Source organism: Pholcus phalangioides, unplaced genomic scaffold, assembly GCF_987345545.1.
Source record: "Pholcus phalangioides strain wild (caught in Gottingen) unplaced genomic scaffold, Ppha-v1.0 ptg000003l_1, whole genome shotgun sequence".
NCBI classification, from domain to species: Eukaryota; Metazoa; Arthropoda; class Arachnida; order Araneae; family Pholcidae; genus Pholcus; species Pholcus phalangioides.
Window position 1 is genome coordinate 39,344,086 of NW_028301596.1, and position 22,441 is coordinate 39,366,526.

At 35.4% G+C, this 22,441-nt stretch overlaps 1 protein-coding gene across 1 annotated transcript in view; it reads right to left on the minus strand.

Moving 5' to 3' along the window:
* Nucleotides 1-22,441, minus strand: part of LOC149088522 (zonadhesin-like) — a 135,314-nt gene that overhangs the window by 108,626 nt on the left and 4,247 nt on the right. Inside the window, 7 exon segments of the mRNA XM_089252083.1 lie at nucleotides 2,864-3,037; nucleotides 3,155-3,334; nucleotides 3,425-3,604; nucleotides 8,655-8,828; nucleotides 9,286-9,459; nucleotides 10,548-10,721; nucleotides 20,966-21,139. Of these exon segments, the coding sequence (XP_089108209.1) occupies nucleotides 2,864-3,037; nucleotides 3,155-3,334; nucleotides 3,425-3,604; nucleotides 8,655-8,828; nucleotides 9,286-9,459; nucleotides 10,548-10,721; nucleotides 20,966-21,139 (1,230 nt within the window).

Below are 22,441 nucleotides of genomic sequence, written 5' to 3' on the forward strand. Positions count from 1 at the left end.
CAAACAGCACAGAGTAGAGATCTTAGCCTAAAGGATCCACACTAAATGTCTTTAAAAGAGTAAAGAAAAATCTTTCAAAAGAGTAAAAATGTGAAAAGGGCGCGAAGCGAAGAGAGTGATTGTTGGGGATGAGATTGTTTGTGAACGACGCTGAAACACTGATAGCTTTTAGCTGCCTTTCCAATGATTTTACGTAAGCAATTAGGGGACAATGTCGTTGTCCACGAATAGCAAGACGATGATAAAACTTACTCCTTTTTCTCAGCGACCCCCGAAAATTAAAATGGTCTACGTGCATTCGAGGGAGTCCAATATTTTATTACACCAGTTACCTATTATAAGGCTGGTGGCTGCCTAGTTCTTTTTAACCCCTAATTTCGTTTTAGTGGTGGTCGTCTGAAGTTGGTTTTCTGTGGTTTACAACTTGAAGACGCAAATGCGGCCGATCCCCCGTTAAAAAGTCCCACCACAGAGACAAAAAGGTCTACACAACGATACAATTATTCAATCATTACACCTCACTCATAGTTAGAAAAAAAACTGATGGCAGATGGCGGCATATTATGCATAACAAGCATTACACAGAAACGAACGTCACGTCAGGTTCACACGTACACATTCCAACATTTACCATTCCGTGTTAGAAGTTCCGTATACGAATGTGGACGAAGTACATGTGCGTAACTTAGTAGTCCCTTTAAAACTGAAATTACAGTACGTACGTACGCACGCATGTATTACGTAGCATTCCTGGAAGAAAAAATTAATAAGTTGGGTTCTTGGGGGGGAAACTCAACACCAGCCATAACTGATAAATATCGGCAATTTAAGAATTGCCGCAGGAGAAGATTGCCGATTATATTGTTTGGTGGTTTATAAATAACGCCAAAATTCTGAACTTCCTCTTATTTGAATCAGCGATTTCAACACCAAGCCCTGGAATCAGGAAGTGAAAGGATATCGTAGCATGTCGTTTGATGTAAATAGCAACGCTGCCACCCCCGTCCTTCCTCCCCTCTCAAAATTACGATCTTTTCGAATACAATCATAATTCACAACTTTCGCTGAAATATATGGTTTAAGCCAAGTTTCGCCAATCAACATTTTCCTCAGCTAATGTACGACGAAATTCAGAAATATTGCTGTGTAAGCTTCTGGCGTTTCAAGCCATAATTCGTTCAGGTTTGTAATTCGCAAACTAGACATTATTACTGAGCAAAACGATGAGGAAAGCTTTTCAGCAGTTGCCAGAAAAGTATTAAAAAGAATTTCAATCTTCTGTCAGTTGTTGTCTTCATTGGTTTTTGCTTTATAATTTTTTTTAAAAAGAAATCCTTAGTAATTCGTAGCAGTTCTTGAAAAGGGCCGATCCCCTGATATTAACATATTATTGCTTTCATTTGCTGTAATTTTCTTAGGAAGTGAGATAACTTCGTCAACTGGGTTACTACTGACTAGAACTTCTCTACGAGATGAAGTCGGGACGTCAGCGCAGTGTAAGAAGTGTTGTTGCAAGGCTGTGGAATCGATTCCAAGAAACAGGAAATGTTAGACGTCGACCAGGGCAAGGTCGGCCCCGCGCCACTACAGCAACTGATGACCGGTATATACGGTTAACAGCCCGTCGAAACAGAACAGAGAATGCTACGCAGCTGCAAAGACGGTTGCTCTTGGCAACAGGACGAAGGGTGTCCAGCCAAACAGTACGTAATCGGCTTCGTGAGGGAGGGCTCTATGCACGTAGACCAATGGTCTGCATTCCGTTGACCCCACGCCACCGTGCGGCCCGAAGAAGATGGGCTGCTGAACATCGAGATTGGGAGCAACATGATTGGAGTCAAGTGCTGTTTACAGACGAGTCCCGATTCAGTCTGGAGTGTGACACCCGACGTGTTCTGGTATGGAGGGACAGGGGCACTCGAAATAACCCCGCATTCGTTCGTGAAAGGTCACAATACAGACGAGCTGGTTGGATGGTATGGGGTGGAATCAGGCATAGGTGGACGTACGGACCTGCATATCATTCGGAATGGCACTTTGACGGCCCGAAGGTATGCAGACGAGATACTGCGACCTCATGTCATCCCTTACGCTGGAGCCATTGGAGATTCCTTTGTTATCCAGGATGATAATACCCGACCGCATAGAGCTCGTCTGGTGGAGAACATGCTTGAAGCTGAAACAATACAACGTATAGAATGGCCAGCGTGGTCTCCTGACCTGAATCCAATCGAACATGTTTGGGACATGCTCGGACGACGCATTGCTGCGCGAACAAGGCCGCCTGTTACTGTCCGAGACTTGCAGATTGCACTTCTTGAGGAGTGGAACAGTATTCCCCAAAGTCTGATCGATAACCTCATCGCATCCATGGCAAACAGGTGTGCAGCAGTCTTAGCTGTTCGAGGAGGCCACACGCCCTATTAAAACTCATGCATCATGTCTAAACAGTACTTTTTTTTATCGTTTACATGTAACCAAATTGTTGCCCTAAATCATCTTTTCATGTTTTTTCCATATTTTCAAAGAATTAAAGCTTAATTCCAAATTTTTTTTACGTCTTTTTTCTGTATTGCGCATTGATACGCGTGTACTATCCATTGTATGCCAATACGTGGCTGTCTCGCACGGTTTTCTTCACTTTTTTGCTTGCTCCCCTATTTGTTTTGAGCAGTAGCATACTGCGAGTACCCTGGCTAAATATTGCTTAAAATGTTAACACTTTTATTAGATTAGATGCTTTCATCAATGTGAATTCAGGAATAAACATTGAACAACGAGACAGATTTGAACTGTGAAAGAGACTAAACTTCAAATTCTCAGAGATCCTTGTTCCCGAAAAAAAATATGGTACATTACTTACTGATTGGACATTGTTCTTCAGGAACACAAGTACCAGTGTATCCCGTCATGTACTGTCCGGGTGGGCAGTCACAGCCTTCGACGCATTCATAAGGTTGGTCGCAAACACCTTTTCGGTAGCAGTCATTGCAAGGATTCACGCAAGACGTGTACACTCGATCTGCAGAACAACCTCCTGTAATCGCAAATTATTCTATAAGTTAAATATGAATAAAAACTACAGGAAGTAGTTGGTGGTGGTGAAGAAGGAAGAAGGTGGATACGAGATTGCTTTGAAATTTGGCAAACTAACCGGGAAGACATTGCTCTGGTTTTACGCATTTGCCGTAGTCGTTCCTTATGAGACCTTCCATGCAGAAGCACCCTCTCCTACAATCCGCTGTGCACTTTATCTGTGCTCCGTAATTTGCGCAAGTTCGCGGACACGCGGTACCACAGTCTTTATATACTTCGTTGGCAGGACATCTATTATCTGAGAGGAAAATAGAAATACAAACAAATTTTTAATCTTTCAGTTATTTCCTCATGGATGACAGAGATTTGACACGTACTTATAACTTACCAGGAGGGCATTGTGAAGGTCCCACACACTTCCCATCGTCATTGCGTACGAGACCACTCTTACAGAAGCAACCTTTCTTACAAACAGCTGGGCACATATAATTTTGAAGCTTGTAATTTTTGCAAGTCTTTGGACAGGCTGTACCACACTCATTCCATTCTTCGTTTTTGGGACATTCGCCTAAATTTCATCATAAATTGTGTAAGAGGTTATTTTCTTTGTTATCATACCTAATTGCAGAAGTTTAAAGTACAGACTCATTTATTCAGGCTCTTTAAATTTTAACCAAATTAGCTGGTTGGTTGCATTGAATTTAATACAATTTATCTGACTTTTTTCTGGAATCGCCAGTAATGTAAATCTATAGCAGAGCTCAGCCCAATATCAATGATTGGCCCTTATCTATTTATCACATCGAACCGGAGATTCGGCAACCCACTAAACCATAGATGCACCTTGCCCATATTACTCTGAGGAACTTCAAATGAATTGGTACGTGTTGGAATATGCGTGTACGTGCAGCGAGCCTCACGTGGAGTTCTTTTTATGCGTAATGGTTGTTATGAGTAGTGTTGCCACCTGCCATCAATTTTTCTAATTATGAGTGAATTCCTTTAAAATGTCTCGCCACAGAGAACAAGGGACCTGCAATGGCACATTATTTAATCGCACTTTACTCACAAATTAACGTATAGATGGCAGCACATGAAATTGACACATAATACTTGGCATGTATTATAATCTGTGGGGGGGGGGGCAGGCATATGAAGGGGTTTTATAAATGCTAATTGCATATGCATTAAAATGCATTTGTATTGATGCAATATATGCATTTTGCGATACATGCATATGCTGTCCTATTTTAGCATTAATGCATATAAATGCATAAAATCAAAGAATTTCCAGTATAAGTGCATATTTTTGAATGTTTATTTATATAAGAGAAAGAGCTCACTTAATTTATTTTTATAATTTTTCAAATAAATATTGTTTATAATATTTTCATAACATCGGTTTTCCCCCCGCAGGTGCAATTTAATTGAAAATTAAAAAATGCCTGAATGAAAAATATGTAGAAGTTATTTGCATATGCAGTGTGTGTGTGTGTATATATATATGCATATATATCTATGAGGAGATATTTTTTGCAAATAAGTACATATGCTTTAAGAAATAGAAAAGATTTTTTTTTAAAAACACATCTGTTTTTTTTTTGCATGATGATTTTTTTAATGCATATTTTCTCATTTTTTGTACATATTTCGGAATTTTTGACTTTTGAAGATTTCTAGTGCATATTCTGAGGAATTTAATGCATAGTTTGGGATTTTCAGTGCACATTTATATATTAAGGTGCGGTATATTAAGTGTACATTTTGATATTTTAAGTGCAAATTTTGTGTTTTAAGCACTTATTTTTGCATTTTGAAGTGTATATTTGCATATTTTTAGAGCATATTTTGTCACTTTTTAGTGCATATAATCCGGGCTCCAGTTATAACGTACCCAGGCAGTATCTATGATTCAAAAGTGAATAAATAAATGAAATAAGGAAGTAAAATAAAAATAAAGCAAATAAATGAAGTAAATCGCAAGCTTTTAAAGTCACAAAAAGAAGGAAAAAAATCATAGATTCATAGATCCGGATACTAATGGAAGAAAAATTATCACAAGACTGAATATTTATTGAAAAATAGTTCCAAAGCCGAATAGTCATCACAAAGCTGAGTATTGTTGAAAATCATTCGCAAAACTCGAATAATGAGTGAAAATAGTTCACATAGCTGAATATTCCCTAAAAGTCGTTCACAAAGGCAGCTTGGCAGTTGTGTGGTTTAGGGAGCTCGCCTTTTTTCCTTTCATTGTGCAGGTCTGCGCTTGAATCCTGATTTGGGCATGGGTGTCCACTAACACTAAGAAATTCCCCCGCACAAATCACACGGATCTTTTTTTTTTTTAATAACGTGATGATCACGTTATTAAAAGAAGTTTAATACTGCGTTCAACAAAGCTGAACATTACTTGAAAAATAATCACCCAAAGCTAAATATCTTTTAAAAAAAACTGAACCACAAAGCTGAATATTAATTGAAAAAAAGTGATCGAAAACCCCTGAATATACTGGGAAAAAAATTTCAAAGTTAATATTGATTGGAAGGAACAAAATAATCTGAAAGCTGAGTAATGCTTTAAAAAAATTATAAAAAATAAAATACTTAAAAAAAAAAAATCGTTAAGTTATTCATCAATAGAATAAACAACATTGAAAAACTGAATATGACACGAAAAATTATCGCGCGTTTGAATAATGCTCGAAAATCACTACTACGTGAAAAATAGCACTTGAAAATGCTGAACATTGATAAATGTAACGCACGAGAAAAATTCATTTGATATACAAAGAACACTGTGATTAAGTCCAACGTTGGAGCCAATCCGGACTGTACCGTAACTTAATTGTATCTTATAAGTGATTCGCTAAGTAATAATGTAAATAACTATTATATCGCAAAGCTAAAAAAAATGTTTTGAAAAAAAATACGACGCTTTTTATGAGAAAAACACATAATAAATTTCAAATGTAAACCACTTTTAACAGTTATTTGAAAAGAATTAAATTTCTTGTGTTTATTATTATTATTATTATTTTTTTTTTTTGATGAAAATGCTTGCACATGTAAACTAATATTCTATATATTCAACTATGTCCATTAAAATCCTTGTGGGGTTCGGTTACAAACGATGAACACATGATGTTGACTTAAAATATTAACAAAATATTTATAAAATTTTCAGTTCTAAAATTGAAACTTTCCAAAATTTACCAATATTACATGTTATGGATTTTTACATTTAATTTTACCTTTACTTCCACTCGGAAAAAGGATTTGGATCTATAACGAGTCTTAAATTTACTATATTCACCTTTTGCAGCAATCGCTTCACACAGAACCACGGCAATAACAGCAAAGATAGAGGCTGCTCGTAAATGACTAGTCATATTTCTATATTCTACGGTATGTTACTGTAACCTTCAATACTTCAGATATAATAATCACAGAAATAAATAAGGAATGTCTGGCAGTTTTCAAATCCACTACGTTGATGTCACGAATAGGATGATGTTGCTCTTGCTTAATAAAATCTCCTCAAAAGTCTGTTCTTTTCCCGCAATTATACAAGGCTTATATACATATGCAAGCCATATGTTATTTATGTTACTTATTAAAATCTACTTTAGGTTGTTCAATGAATCAGCTGTGCTAATAAGAAATGAAGAAAGGAAAGTGCATTTTAAAAATGAAAAAAAAAGAAGGCAATGTTCTGAAAAAAGAGCAAAAAAAGAGCGTGACAGACACGAGACGCAAACTTTAGATTACCTGGAACTACGTCATATTAACACGATAAATTAAGAGGAAGTTCACTTGTGTATGGAAAGAAAAAGGTCACAAAAGTGTCACTTGAGGAAATGCATGGTTTTCTGATGATAACGGTTTCTAGAAATGCGACGGTTGCAATCAAATTTGCTCGAGAATTAAGAAGATTGTTCACATAAAATGTTAACGAAAGCTGCATGGAAATGCCTGGCTCAGAATTTCCAAAAGCGGAATTTAGTGCTTTGCCCTATGCACTGTGACCAGTGATGTATGCTACTGCCAAAGCCGGAAGATTGCCGATTCGCGTACTGGCCAGCCTAGCTGATCCGGCCAATTTCCGAAATTCGGGCGTTCGTCAGGATTTGGCCGGCCCCTATATATCGATCCCTATGATCGCCCCGTTGGCATATTTTTTGTGTGTGATAATTATGACCATTTATGATTAGCATTATCATCGTCAGTTATTAAAAATGTAATTAAATGTATTAAAAATGTACAGCTGCTTTGGTAGTTTAATTAATCGTGCACAGATAAAAAATGGAACTAATCGATGAATTGATGAATGAACTCACTAGTAATGCATTCCTCCGGACTTACAGCACTACGTTGCTAGAGTTGAAGGTACTGATTATGTTAAAAATCACAAAAATTGTTCTCTTATTGTAACTCCCAGAGTGAAATTATCACCGAATGTAATGTTCTTTTGGAAGGGAAAGCTCATGTTGACAGTATACAATTGCCAACTAACTAAGGAAATTAGTAGCTATAACACTGCCCCAAATAAGTCTGCCACTTCAAACTGTCTCTTGTACGAGAATACGTACGATAATGACAGGTTAGCTACTGTGAAAAGGGGGTGACCACTCTGTCATGGACGTTCTCAATGTATCTAATGACATTAATGGTTCTGATTTTTCTGAGCAGGGATTGTGGTTTAGACTGTTTAACCTCTGGTATTAGAATTTCTATTGTTTATACTCCTTTGAGAACTTTTGATCCCATGAATGCTACAGAGAACGACGATGACATGGCACTCCTAAAAATTCTAATGCAAATGTTAATAATATCATTAGTGATGTTGAGTGCAAATCTGGCTCCTTATCTGACATGCAAAATAGTTTGTTAAAAAATGAAAGAAGTAAAAATAAGAAATCTAAGAAAATGTCTACTACATTTTTACTTAGATGCCATCATGCTCTTCGCTATGATAGGATAGCATAGGATTTATGCTATCCTATGCCAGTGCAAAATTATATATATATGTGTTATACTGAAGTTTTTACAAATTTTGAAAAAAAAAATACATGGAAAAAAGGCTGTGTGCATGATAAAATTGCACGAAGTCAATGTAATTGAATAAAATATGACTCAAAATAAAGAAATCTGTTCAGTTCATGATATGCTGAAAAATATTGAAATGTTATCGACTCATTTTTATCCGAAATTAAATTTTAAAAATTTCGAATACTTTAAATTATGTTTATAGCCAAACTATTTATGAATGTATCTCAAATATTTCACGCCACTTTATGAACTAAATGGGTTCCTTAATTTTCAATAAATTTTTATTCAATTTCATTGATGTCATGCTATTTCATAATGCCCGCAGGCTATTTTTAATACGTTTCTTTGAAAAAAAATTAAGAACTGGAACTATGTAAAATTTTGTACTCGCATAGGACAGCGTATAAAATCGAATATATGTGGTAAAAATTTGAAATTAAGCAATGGATAAATAATATTTCCACCAGTCTTTTTACTGCGCTAGAAGATAGGAAATAGGAGAACCCTTAAATGCGCCATGGTCGTTTCACCCACCCTGTATATTTTGTTGAATACATAAATGAACTCACGAGGCACGCATTGATCACGTCTTACGCATACGCCGTCATCATTCTTCAAGAGACCTTGTCTGCAGAAGCATCCTTTTAAACAAACTGCTGGGCAGGCGATGTCTTTCGTATAATAATCACAGAATGATGCGCAAGATCCGCATTCAGTGAACTCCTCATTCTCTGGACAGACTTCTAAGAAGGCAAACCATAAATAAACTATTTCAATACAGTAATTTCATTCAAGCAAATAGAAATAATTATTTTTAATGATAGAGAATATCAAGATACTCCAAGAAAGGGTGCACAACCTTTTCATTCCGTGTTCCAGATATGTGGCCTCTCGCTGGCGAGAAACATGTATATATAGAGTTAACACATGACCAGTATTTTACGGGATGTCTCTAAATTTGGCTGTCCCAACTCTTTTTTATAAAATTTCCGGTATTTTTTTTGCCTTTTCAACATTGCTTAGCTGAATTTTTGAAATCAAGAATTAAGATTATTTTCATGAGTGTCAGTTGTATTTTGATAAGTATGGCTCTATCGCTATTAGTTATACCATGGCTAAGAAAGTATTTTTACCACGTTAAATGTGCCATGGTCTTCCCACCCGCTTTCTATACTTTGTTGTATACATAAATGAACTTACGAGGCACGCATTGGTCACGTCTTACGCATACGCCGTCACCATTTTTCAAGAAGCCTTGTTTGCAGACGCATCCTGGTATGCAAACTGCTGCGCAGGAGATATTCTTTGTATAATAATCACAGGTTGATGAGCAGGGTACGCATTCAGTGAACTCCTGATTCTCTGGACAGACTTCTGTGAAGACAAATTATAAACAAACTATCTCAATATATTAATTTCATTCAAGCAAAAATCAATAAATATTTTTAGTGATAGAGATACACCAAGACACTTCACCAAAGGATTGCGACTTAGGGGAGTAACAGAATTTGAGACCCTAGTAAGTGTGTGAATGAGTGAGTGTGAGGAACCTGTTTAACCTCTGGTATTAGAATTTCTATTGTTTATACTCCTTTGAGAACTTTTGATCCCATGAATGCTACAGAGAACGACGATGACATGGCACTCCTAAAAATTCTGATGCTAATGTCAATAATATCATCAGTGATGTTGAGTGTAAATCTGGCTTCTTATCTGACATGCAAAATAGTTTGTTAAAAAATGAAAGAAGTAAAAATAAGAAATCTAAGAAAATGTCTACTAAATTTTTACTTAGATGCCATCATGCTCTTTGTTATGATAGGATAGCATAGGATTTATGCTATAATATGCCAGTGCAAAATTATATATATGTCTTGTACTGAAGTTTTTACAAATTTTGAAAAAAAAATACATGGAAAAAAGGCTGTGTGCATGATAAAATTGCACGAAGTCAATGTAATTGAATAAAATATGACTCAAAATAAAGAAATCTGTTCAGTTCATGATATGCTGAAAAATATTGAAATGTTATCGACTCATTTTTAACCGAAATTAAATTTTAAAAATTTCGAATACTTAAAATTTTGTTTATAACCCAACTATTTATGAATGCATCTAAAATATTTCACGCCACTTTATGAACTAAATGGGTTCCTTAATTTTCAATAAATTTTTATTCAACGTCATTGATGTCATGCTATTTTATAATGCACGCAGGCTATTTTAATACGTTTCTTTGAAAAAAATTAAGAACTGGAACTATGTAAAATTTTGTACTCGCATAGGACAGCGTATGCAATCGAATATATGTGGTAAAAATTTGAAATTAAGCAATGGATAAATAATATTTCCACCAGTCTTTTTACTGCGCTAGAAGATAGGAAATAGGAGAACCCTTAAATGCTGCGCCATGGTCGTTTCACCCACCCTGTATATTTTGTTGAATGCATAAATGAACTCACGAGGCACGCATTGATCACGTCTTACGCATACGCCGTCATCATTCTTCAAGAGACCTTGTCTGCAGAAGCATCCTTTTAAACAAACTGCTGGGCAGGCGATGTCTTTCGTATAATAATCACAGAATGATGCGCAAGATCCGCATTCAGTGTACTCCTCATTCTCTGGACAGACTTCTATGAAGACAAATTATAAACAAACTATCTCAATATATTAATTTCATTCAAACAAAAATCAATAATTATTTTTAGTGATAGAGATACACCAATACACTTCAACAAAGGATTGCGACTTAAGGGTGTAACAGAATTTGAGCCCCTAGTAAGTGTGTGAATGAGTGAGAGTGAGGAACCTGTGGTGAGTTTGTCAGCGAGTGACAGAGTGAGTGAAAGAGTGAACGGGAGTGAGTAAGTGAGTGACATAGTGAGAAAGTTTACGAGACAGTGGGTGAGTTAGATAATGAGCTACCTATTGATTGAATGAGTAACCTGATGAGTGAGTGAGCTCATTTTCATTCACTCACTCGCTCGATCATTCATTCACTCTGCACTCTTGCTGAATTGTTGTCGGTGAATTTTCACAACGATGAATTTTCCTAATTTGGTGAACTGTTGGTTGCTGAATTATCCAAGTGATGAATTTTCCGGACACGCATCTATCTATTAGCCACTCGTTTTTCAAAGAATGTTTCAAAATGCAGTATTTGTTCTATTACTTTCACGATCCGCCCGTTAAAAAGTTTCGCGAAGCAGAGCAAGAGAATCTACATGGTTATATTTTTCAATCATCACATCACACTCGCGAATGGAAATATAGATGGTAGCACTTGTAATTGACACATACCACGAGATCCAGGCAGTATCTATTGTTAATAAATAAATGAATACACACACACACAATAAAAAAAGAAAGAAAGAAAAATAAATTAATTAAATACCAAGTTTTTTTTAAGTAATAAAAAATCATATTCACAGATTTAAGTATTACTGGAAGAAAAATCATCATAAAGCTGAACATACATTCAAAAATCATTCTAAAGGTGAATTTTTGTTCAAAAATTCGTTTTAAAGCTGAATTTCCATTCAAAATTTGTTCGAAAACTGAATAATCATCACAAAGCTGGATATTGCTCGAAAATAATTCACAAAGACGAATATTGAGTGAAAATAGTTCACATAGCTAAATATTACCAAAAAAATCATTCACAAAGTTTAATATAGCGTCCACAAAGCCTGATATTACTGGAAAAATCATTGCAAAGTGGAATTACCATCACAAAGATGAATATCACGTGAAAGAAAATCAGCATTGAACTGAATATTACTTTGAAAAATCAGTATTGAGCTGATTTTTGTGCAATAAGCATCATCCAAAGCTAAATGTCCTTTGAAATAAAAAAACCACAACGCTGAATATTAATTGAAAAAAAGAAGTATTGGAAACCTGTGTTCAACAAGTATTGAAAACATCAATTAGTGAAAAAATTGCTTGAACACGTTAATATTGATTAACAATAAGAAAAAAAAACCGAAGCTGAATATTGCTGAATGTAAAAAGAACAAAGAAAAGAAGCTGAATATTATAAAATTGAAACAAAAAATTATCGTGAAGCTATAATATATATAAATAGTAAAAACAACATTGCAAAACTGAATATGACTCGAAATATCATAGCATATCGGAATAGCACTTGAAAATTATTACTAGGTGAAAATAGCGCTTTTAAAATACGCAAGCCTGAATATGCATAAATTCATTTTGACTCGAGTGCACCGAACGCACGAGAAAAATAGATGTACTTCATCAAGTTCAATATTGCAACCAATTCGGACTATACCACGTAACTTATAAATAATTTGTAAAAGTATAGTAAACAATATAATGACAAGGAATCACAGAACTGGATATTGTATTGAAGATTATCGCGAAACTAATTGTTGGAAAAAATAATAATAAAATCGTTTTCTAAACCTAATAGATTTCAGCTATCCACCGCTTTTCAAAATATTATTCAAAAGCTGAAAAAAATGAAATTTTTTATGTTTGTGCATGGATTGCATAATTAAATATTTTTTATGAAAATTTTCACATATAAATACTTATATTCTATATATTCGACTATTTTGATTAAAATTTCGTATGGGGATCGGTTACAAACGATCTATATATACGCTGTTGACTTCAAATCTAACAATCTTATGTACTAAAATTAAAACTTTTGAAAGTTTACCAATATTGCATTTCAAATTTTTATCAGGAATTTTCGTATTTAATGTTTCCTTTACTTCCACTTAGAAAAAGAATAGATTAATATTATATATAAAGTATTCAACTGTGTCCATTGAAATTCTTGTGGGGTTCGGTTACAAACGATGGACACATGCTGTTGACTTAAAATATTAACAATTATATTTACAAAATTTTCATTACTTTCTTAAAACTTTCAAAAATTTACCAATATTACATGTTATGGATTTTTACATTTCATTTTTTACCTATACTTCCACTCAGAAAAAGAATTTGGATCTATAACCAGTCTTAAATTTACTATATTCACCTCTCGCAGCAATCGCTTCACACAGAACCACGGCAATAACAGCAAAGATAGAGGCTGCTCGTAAATCACTCGTCATATTTCTATATTCTACTTGTTACTATGTTACTATAACCTTCAATACTTTTATCACAGAAATAAATCAGGAATGTCTGGAAGTTTTCAAATTTTCTACGCTGATGTCACGAATTCGATGATATTGTTCTCGTTTTTAACAAAATCTCCTCAAAATTCTATTCTTTTCCCGCAATTACACAAGGCTTATATACATATGTAAGCCTTATATAGTATTTACGCTATTTATTAAAATCAACTTTAGGTTGTTCCATGAACCAGCTGTGCTAATAAGAAGTGAAGAAAGGAAAATGCATTAAAAATGAAAAAAAAAAGAATGTCAACGTTCTGAAAAAGAGCGAGACAGACACGAGACGCGAAGCTCAGATTATCCATTTTTTCCATGCAGCCCCAGCTTTCACAGTAACTCGAATTACGTCATATTAACACGATAAATTAAGAGAAAGTTTACTTACACATATTTGGAAAGAAAAGGTCACAAAGTGTCACTTGAGGAAATGCAAGTCTTTCTGATGACAACGGTTTCCAGAAATGTGTGATGACTGTATTCAAATTTTCCCGAGAACTATGAAGATTGGTCACATAAAATGTTAACGAAAGCTGCAGAAAATATAAGTCGCACAGAACTTTTAAAAGCCTAATTTGGTGTTTTGCTTCATCCGCTGTGACCGGTGATGCATGTTACTGCCAATGCCCGAATTTGGCCAATTCACGAACTGACCAGCCCAATTGATCCGGCCAATGTCCGAAACTCGGGCTTTCGCAGGTTCCTATATATACATCGATACAAATACAAATACAAATACAAATACAACGCCACAACAGGCAAAATGCCCAACGAGGTGGCTGATAAAAAGATGCCCATAAAAATATGGATGTCATATGTTTCAAAAATACAGCAACCCCATTAAAAATGCAATTAACACAAATTATAAACAATATATACACGTGATAAAATATTATACAATGCCCATAAAGAATACTTATGGTTGTCTTATTCTAAGAATGGATAGCTTCTCGATTTACCCCAACATGTTGATCGTATTTCTTTTTAAACGTGTCAATTGTGTTACAATTTACTACCTCCGGGGGGTAAGCTATTCCATTTATTAACAACCCTATTAGAGAAAAATTCCCTGCGACACCATAACCTTGCATTGTCCCTCACCAATCGATACTGGTGTCCCCTTGTAAAAGCGGTTGATTGGCGGTGTACTAAAAGTTCATGGTCCATCCTATCCATCCCATTGAAAATTTTGAACACTTCGATCATATCTCCTCGACACCTGCGTTCATCCAATGTAAACATATTCAAAAAATGAAGTCTCTTTTCATAACTCAAGCCCTGTGTGCCAATAAGGACACGCGTAGCTCTTCTCTGCACCCCTTCAATCAAGTCTATGTCCCTCTGTAGGTATGGTCTCCAAAACCTTACCGCATACTCCAGTCCAGGACGAACTAAGCCTCGAAAAAGCGGAAGAATGACTTTAGGAGAACGCGAAGAGACTTTTTTGAAAATGAGACCAAGCATTCTATTCGCTTTTTTGACAATCGCTGAACAATGTTCAGAAAACTTAAGTCGCTCGTCAATGAGAATTCCCAAATCGGTGACTCTAGTTGCATCCGGGATAGTGACACCATTCAACTCGTAAGAGAACCGTGGGTTGTTCGAACCAAAATGAGCGACCATGCACTTATCTACGCTAAACGTCATGCTCCATTCATTTGCCCATGCTGCAATCTTGTCTAAGTTGGTCTGGAGCAACTCCCTATCGCTTTCATTCCCGATTACCCCCATTAGCTTCACATCATCTGCGAATTTGCTAGTAATTCCATCGATACCCTGATCGAGTTTGTCGATAAAAAGTGAAAAAAGTATGGGGCCAAGGACACTTCCCTGAGGAACTCCACTTGTGACGTCTGTCCAACCAGAGAATTCCCCGTCCACCATAACTCGCTGCGACCTATCTCTTAACCACGATTCTATCCAATTCAGCAAGTTGCCCCGATACATCGATCCTCATGCATCTCGCTCTCTCTATACATATAAATCCCTGTGATTCGGGTCATATCTACGTTGGTGTATTTTTTTTGTGGTAATCACTTTTTAGCTATGGCCAATTATAAATAGATATAATTATCACAAAAAATACTCCAACGTAGATATGACCCGAATAAACCCTAACGATCGAAGGAATCTGAATATCGATATATTGGTGATCCATGCATAGAGATATGTAAGGATCGACATATAGGAGCCAGCTAAAGCAGCCCAGCGAAAGCACGAAATTCGGGCATTAGCCGGATCGACTGGGCCGCCCAGTTTGTGAATTCGCCAACTTCGGGCTTTGGCAATAACACATGTGCATCATATCAACATGAATTTACTCACTCGGAGAAAAGAATCACTGATAAAAACAATTACAGTCGAAAGTGCGAATGGCTGGTTAAGAGGCGGAGATGATTTTCGGATAGAAAATTGTCAATCCTCAATGAAAAACTGAACAATCATCCTCTGGAGTTCCAGAGCGTGAACTGCACCGCTACGCAATAGAAGTACTGATATAGTTGTTTTCTTGGAGCACATACGGTCGACCCCGCTCAAATGGCTATCAACGGTTCCAGCACGTAATATCCGATCTGCGGAGGATCAATTCAGTTGCCGTTTCACACTTTTGTAGTTATTTTATTTATCACTTACAGTGTCTAAAAAAATTAAATTGCTACTTTGCTGTCGCCTGTTTAACCATCGTTTTGAAGCAGAACAATTTTCACAATTTTCAAAATATTTGGTGATTTCCTATGCTTTTTGCTTGATCATAGCCGATTGATTAATGCATTTTTGACTTTTTAAGCACGAGACTATCGTGATACAGTTTGGTCGACACCAAAGTTGTTAAAGAATATGTTCACTCAGCTTGACAATTTAAAGCTTTCGTCGAAATTAAATTCATATTATTCTGTTGCGTTTGATGATAAAGCTTACATTCTTTCATTTCGGTCCGATTTCTTCTCCAATTTCAACAGATTTTTCTTTCGCGCTTGACGCCTAAGCTTGTGAGAAATTTTACACTCTTTAGCAATTTCAGGTAGATATTTTTTTATTGTTGCACATTTATTCCTTGCAAAAATTTCTTGCATATATTCAAATCCTTTCTTTTCCCGTTCGCTTTTCTAACTTCAAGTCATTACATGGAGATCTATGGGCTTGGTCAAGAACAAAAATGGGAAATAAAATAATCAAATTTACTGAAGATTGCATGTAGAATAAAATATTCAAAGTCTAAATTTCTTAAATTTTGAAGTAAATTCTTTAAATTTTGAATATTTTTTTTATAAAATTAAAATATTATGTACATATGCCTATACATATATTTCCAGCTGTCGTGTAAGTTTGAATATTATACCAAGCGGGGAAAAATAGTTGAAATTATTCTTTTTAGCGGATAACTTCAACATTATCTTTGTGCTAAAAAATTTGATTCCAGATTATTTTATTCGTTGAAGGTAGGTATCTATTTATCCGTTACACGATTAAGTGGGGCCGACTGTACGTAAACACTGCCTTCAGATCCAACCTAGTATATAACTGGATGTATATTTTATCACCGGAGTTCGCCCGCGTCATCTTTACATTTAATCTACCCTCATAGGAATAGGCGGACCGTCTAGTTTACTCTTACAGCTTCATCCCGATCACTTTTTTCAATGACCCGATGCTAATCTGAAGAACCAGATGCTACCAGGTTCCTGTCACTTCTGCGACTTTGCACCATCCCGGAGAATAGATGCAGAAGAATAGATTCCGGAGAATAGATGCAGAAGAATAGATCCCGGAGAATAGATGCAGAAGAATAGATCCCGGAGAATAGATGCAGAAGAATAGATCCCGGAGAATAGATGCAGAAGAATAGATCCCGGAGAATAGATGCAGAAGAATAGATCCCGGAGAATAGATGCAGAAGAATAGATCCCGGAGAATAAATGCATTCTCAGAACGGCTAAGTAACTTCATTAGTCACGGTTCTTGACAACACTGTGAAATATTCAGGTGAACTGAACGTCTGTCTCGTGTGTCATGAAGAACAAAATAGATAAAACTAGTGATTTCAGTGTTTTTAGAGCATATTGCAGCATTTTAGTGAGATTTCAGAATTTTTAGGGCATATTTCATCTTTTTTGTGAATACTTAGCCATTTATTTACCACATATAATCCGGGCTGTAGTAATGAGATGCACATGTTGAAAGTCAATATTCTTTCCGGCACGTAACCCTTTAATGTTGGCATTACACAAAGAAAATTTGTAGGCAATCTATTCAGTCCTAGAGGAGTACGCATGTAAGTTACTTAATTTCGTAAAGATTGCATTTACCGTTATAATTTTATGGGTGTGCCCAACCTTGCATTGAGACTCGATTTTAGGGGTAAGCTTTGAATGTAAAAAGTTAAAATTTTTACAGAATAAAGCAATTAGTGTACAGCCAACAAATTTTCATTTCGGTTCGGCATCCTTGGTTCCATGAGGTACCACAACGCGGCTGTCACATTGCATACCCTCCCTATCCGGCTTCCACCATCTACTTGGCGCTTTGTGCTGTAAAGCCATGACAGGTATGTAGATTAATAAAATAATTACCTCCATTTTTTAATGAGGCTCACGCCCAAACGGGCAAACAAGAGAAAGTTTAAGAAATTACATAAATTTGAGATACCATGACAAAGTGGGATCAGAAGTTTTAATATAGACAAGTATATCAATAAATTTTTAAATACCATGTTGAGAAAATTCAACGTCAGCAAATGTATTTCCACTATACAAATAGTTTGATAAAAACCAGAATCATCCCATGCAGCAATTTACCCAAGAAAACCGAAATAAAAGAAAGTCATCATATTCAATTTTCATTTCATTTACCGTTTATTTTCAGTGTTTGAAAAGGGAATTTTTGGGTGTCTCCAGATTGAGCACACTCAGTCGAAAAGGGTTAAGGGCGTTGCTGTAAGCGCGAATTTCCAAAAATGATAACACATTTTCTAATTTTTTTAAATTTGAAATACTATGACATTTTCTGGGTCTGTGTTAAAGTTTTTGTTCTACCCTATACTAGAACTATTTTTTTAAATATTTTAATATGAACTGCTGGCAAGCACTATACAAGGTGTCCCATCAAGACCGGCCAAACTCTGCACAGCCACATTCCTCGCTTGGAATAGATAAAAAATGCCCGAAGAACTGTACCTGTACGAACCCATAGTTTTCGAGAAAAATGTGAAAGAAAAGTATAATGACGTCATATCCGGTGCATTGAAAGAAAAAAGACTGTACACATGTGCACATCGGTGTTTGCATATGTTTACATAGGAAGATGTTGTCCACCACGGCGTATCGAGGCATGCATGGCATGCGCGCCGTGGAAGGACGTCAAACCGTCGTTTGATAAAGCACCGGAAATGACGTCATACTTTCCTTTCGCATTTTTCTCGAAAACTATGGATTTATACAGTTACAGTTCCTTGGGCATTTTTAGGTATTCCAAGCGAGGAATCTGGCTGTGCACAGTTTGGGAGGTTTTGATGGGGCACTATGTATATGCTAATGTTTTACACTAAAATGCTCTTTTCGCAAAACTGAGTTTTTTGTTAGATAAGGAACATCTTCTCGAACACCCACTCATTCAATTGTTTTGAAACTTCGTTTTCCTCTCAACGCTATAGTGTTACGTACTTTAACGAGAGGATTCTTTATTAAAATTATTTAAACAAATTTTATTGCAGAAAATATGGGTAAATATTAGTGACTTTTGATAAAGTTGAGTGTCGTTGAAGTTAAAATTCAAGAAAAAAATAACCGATAATTGAAATTCGTGTTAAATTGTATAAAAATATCCATAGTATTTGAGGAAAAAAATTACGTGCCTACAGTGAATAGAAAATTTTTTAATGTTACTTAAACAAAGGAGATTTTTCCCATAGGAAAGAACGGAAAGCCCAAATCGCGTACACTAACCCTTTTAAATAAACAATAAATAAATATTCCAATAAGCATTAATAATGTACTGCTTGTGTCGTGTTTTAAGTCGAGTTTTTTTTTATGGTACAGTGTCATCTGTGATTTCAATTTTTAACTATTTTTTAGTTTATTAAGAAAAAAATAAATGTCATTGTAAGAATTTTAACGCAAACTAGACTTTTTTTTTTGAGAGGGTCTTCTATCCTTGAATATGATAAAGAACTTTCTTATGAAGAAATATTATACAGAATATTTTTTATCCATTCAATTTTTTATAAATTTTTATGATATATATTATTTAATTGTCTATATATGCCATTTTATATATGTTTTCAGTACTATTGTGTAAGTTGTCAGACAGCCTAATTTATTTCGTCGTCGTCACGAAATAAATTAAGTTCTGTTTTATTTTATTTGCCAGTGTTAAATTTTACGTTTCGCCTATACTTAATGCTTTATAAATTTTCACAGAAACGCCTTAAAAACAGCTTGTGCGCATGATAAAATTGAATATAATAAATGTGAAGCATTCAATAAAAAATAGGTCAAAGTAATGAAAACTGTTCGGTTAATGAAATGATGAAAAAGATTGAAATTTTATCGACTCGATTTTATTTGCGATTACTTCAAAAATTATTTTTTTTATATAACCCAAGTATTTATCAATGGATCTCAAATACGGGGTGATTATAAAAAAAATATCCCGACATATGGGCCCCTAACTATCATACCATTCACAGAAACTGAATGAAATTTTGGCATAAGGTATTTTGAGGTATGCGCTCAAGAATGATATGGAAAACAACAGTGTCACTCTAATAGTTACGGTTACAGTGAAAAAATTTCGAAATTATCAAATGGCAACACCAAGTTTTTTGTATTGGAATGCGATCTCCATACTGAAAAACACTAAATAGCGTTGGAATGGCACCCGTAGCACGAAAATCCCCGGAGCTAAGCAAGGAAAAAGTAAAAAGGACTTTGCCGTGCACCAGAGCATTAATGTTCGTTTCATTCGTCACACCGTTTCTTCGGCTGAGATCCCAGCCTGATTAGTCCTCTACAAGGTCATGTGGAAAATTTGTGAAACACAATAAAATGCTTTATTTTATGCTGCTTCTCTGTCCTTATTGGTTGTCCTCACTTTTGGCCTATCTACCGCCGGTGATTTTCATGCTACAGTTGCCGTTCGAACGCTATTTAGTGTTTCTCACAATGGAGATCACATTCCAATACAAAAAACTTGGTGTTGGCATTTGATATTTTCGAAATTTTCTCACTGTAACCGTAACTGTTAGAGTGACACTGTTGTTTTCCATATCATTCTTGAGCGCATACCTCAAAATACCTTACGCCAAAATTTCATTCAGTTTCTGTGAATGGTATGATAGTTAGGGGCCCATATGTCGGGATAGTTTTTTTATAATCACCTTGTATTTCATTCCACTTTAGGAACTGAATAGTTTCTTTATTTTCAATCAATTTTTATTCAGTTAAATTGATGCCATGTTATTTTATCATACATACAGGATGTTTTTTAATGCGTTCCATTGAAAATTTGTAAAAAAATTAAATATTGGAAATATGTAAAATTTTTTGTACTAGCATATAGGAGAGCATATACGATCAAATATGCGTAGTAAAAATTTGAAATTAATCAACGGATAAATAATATTTCCACCAGTCTTCTTACTATGCTAGGAGATAGGAGACCCCTTAAATGCTCTATGGTCTTTTCACCAACCCTGTATATTTTGTTGTATGCATAAATGAACTTACGTGGCACGCATTGGTCGCGTCTTACGCATACGCCGTCATCATTTTTCACGAGACCTTGTTTGCAGACGCATCCTAGTCGACAAACTGCTGCGCAGGCGATGTGCTTTGTATAATAATCACAGGTTGATGAGCAGGGTACGCATTCAGTGAACTCCTGATTCTCTGGACAGATTTCTGTGAAGACAAATTATAAATAAACTATCTCAATATATTAATTTCGTTCAAGCAAATATCAATAATTATTTTTAGTGATAGATACACATAACAAAGGGAGCACAACCTTTTCTTCAGTCCGCGTTACAGAAATGCGGTATTTCTGTCTCGTTGGCGAGAAACATGTATATTGAGAGTGAACATATGGCCCGTATTTCACGGGATATCTCTATATAACTTTTTGGCCGTTCCAACTTTTGCATAAAATTTCCCGTGTTTCCCCCTTTTCAACATTGCTTAGCTGAATTTTTGAAATCAAGATTTAAGATTATTTTAATGAGTGTTAGTTGTATTTTGATGAGTGCTCTCTCGCTATTAATGCCATATAAATACTGTATTCATCTTACATATTTGTCAAACATATAAGTTTTATTTTTCGTGAATTAAATTTTGACTTAATCTTTTTTATGCGTATTTCAGTGTTTTTTAGTCCACATTTCAGCATTTTAGCACCCATGTCAGCAGTTTTAAAGCATATTTCATCATTTTTTAGTGAATACTATGTGGTTTATATGACGCATATAATCCGGGCTCTAGTTATGATGAAAGTGAACATCCAGTTTAGATGCAGGTTGAGCTACAAAGAGTGCTTTAAGAGGCTTGGTGGGTCAGACTTTTTAACGGGGAGCCGATCTCCCCGTTAAAAAGTCTCGCCACAGAGAGCAACAGTACAAATATTCAGTCACTACACACCACTCACTTCACTTCTGAGATATAGATGGCAGCACTGAAAAATCATACACAACAGTACACACGCACTCAGACTGTTAGGTACACACATACAATTCCGGCACAACTCACTAGGTAGTGAATTGCCTATGGCGATACACCTGAGTTGTGCTCGGTTTGAAAAAAAGAAAGAGGCTTGGTGCACTTGATTGGCTTGAATTTTCCAAAGAACACATTTTCGAATTTTGAAATGCTATGAACGTTTCTGCATCTGTTTTCAAGTTTTTGTTCTACCTGTACTAAAAATATTTTTTTCGAATATTTTAATATAAACTGCTGGGAAGCATTATATATATGATAATATGTTTTTCGCTAAAATGCTCTTCTCAAAACTGAGTTTTTTGTTGGCTGAGGAACATTTTTTCGAACATCGCTCATTCAAATGTCTTGAAACTTTTGTGTCTTAACACTACGACAGCAGTTCTCTCTTTTTTTGACTCGCGGAGCCCTTTCTGGTCTATAATCTCTATGGCGTAGCCCCGTAGGCCTATTTTTTATTTATTAATCAAAGTAAAGTTACTGATTTTTATTTAT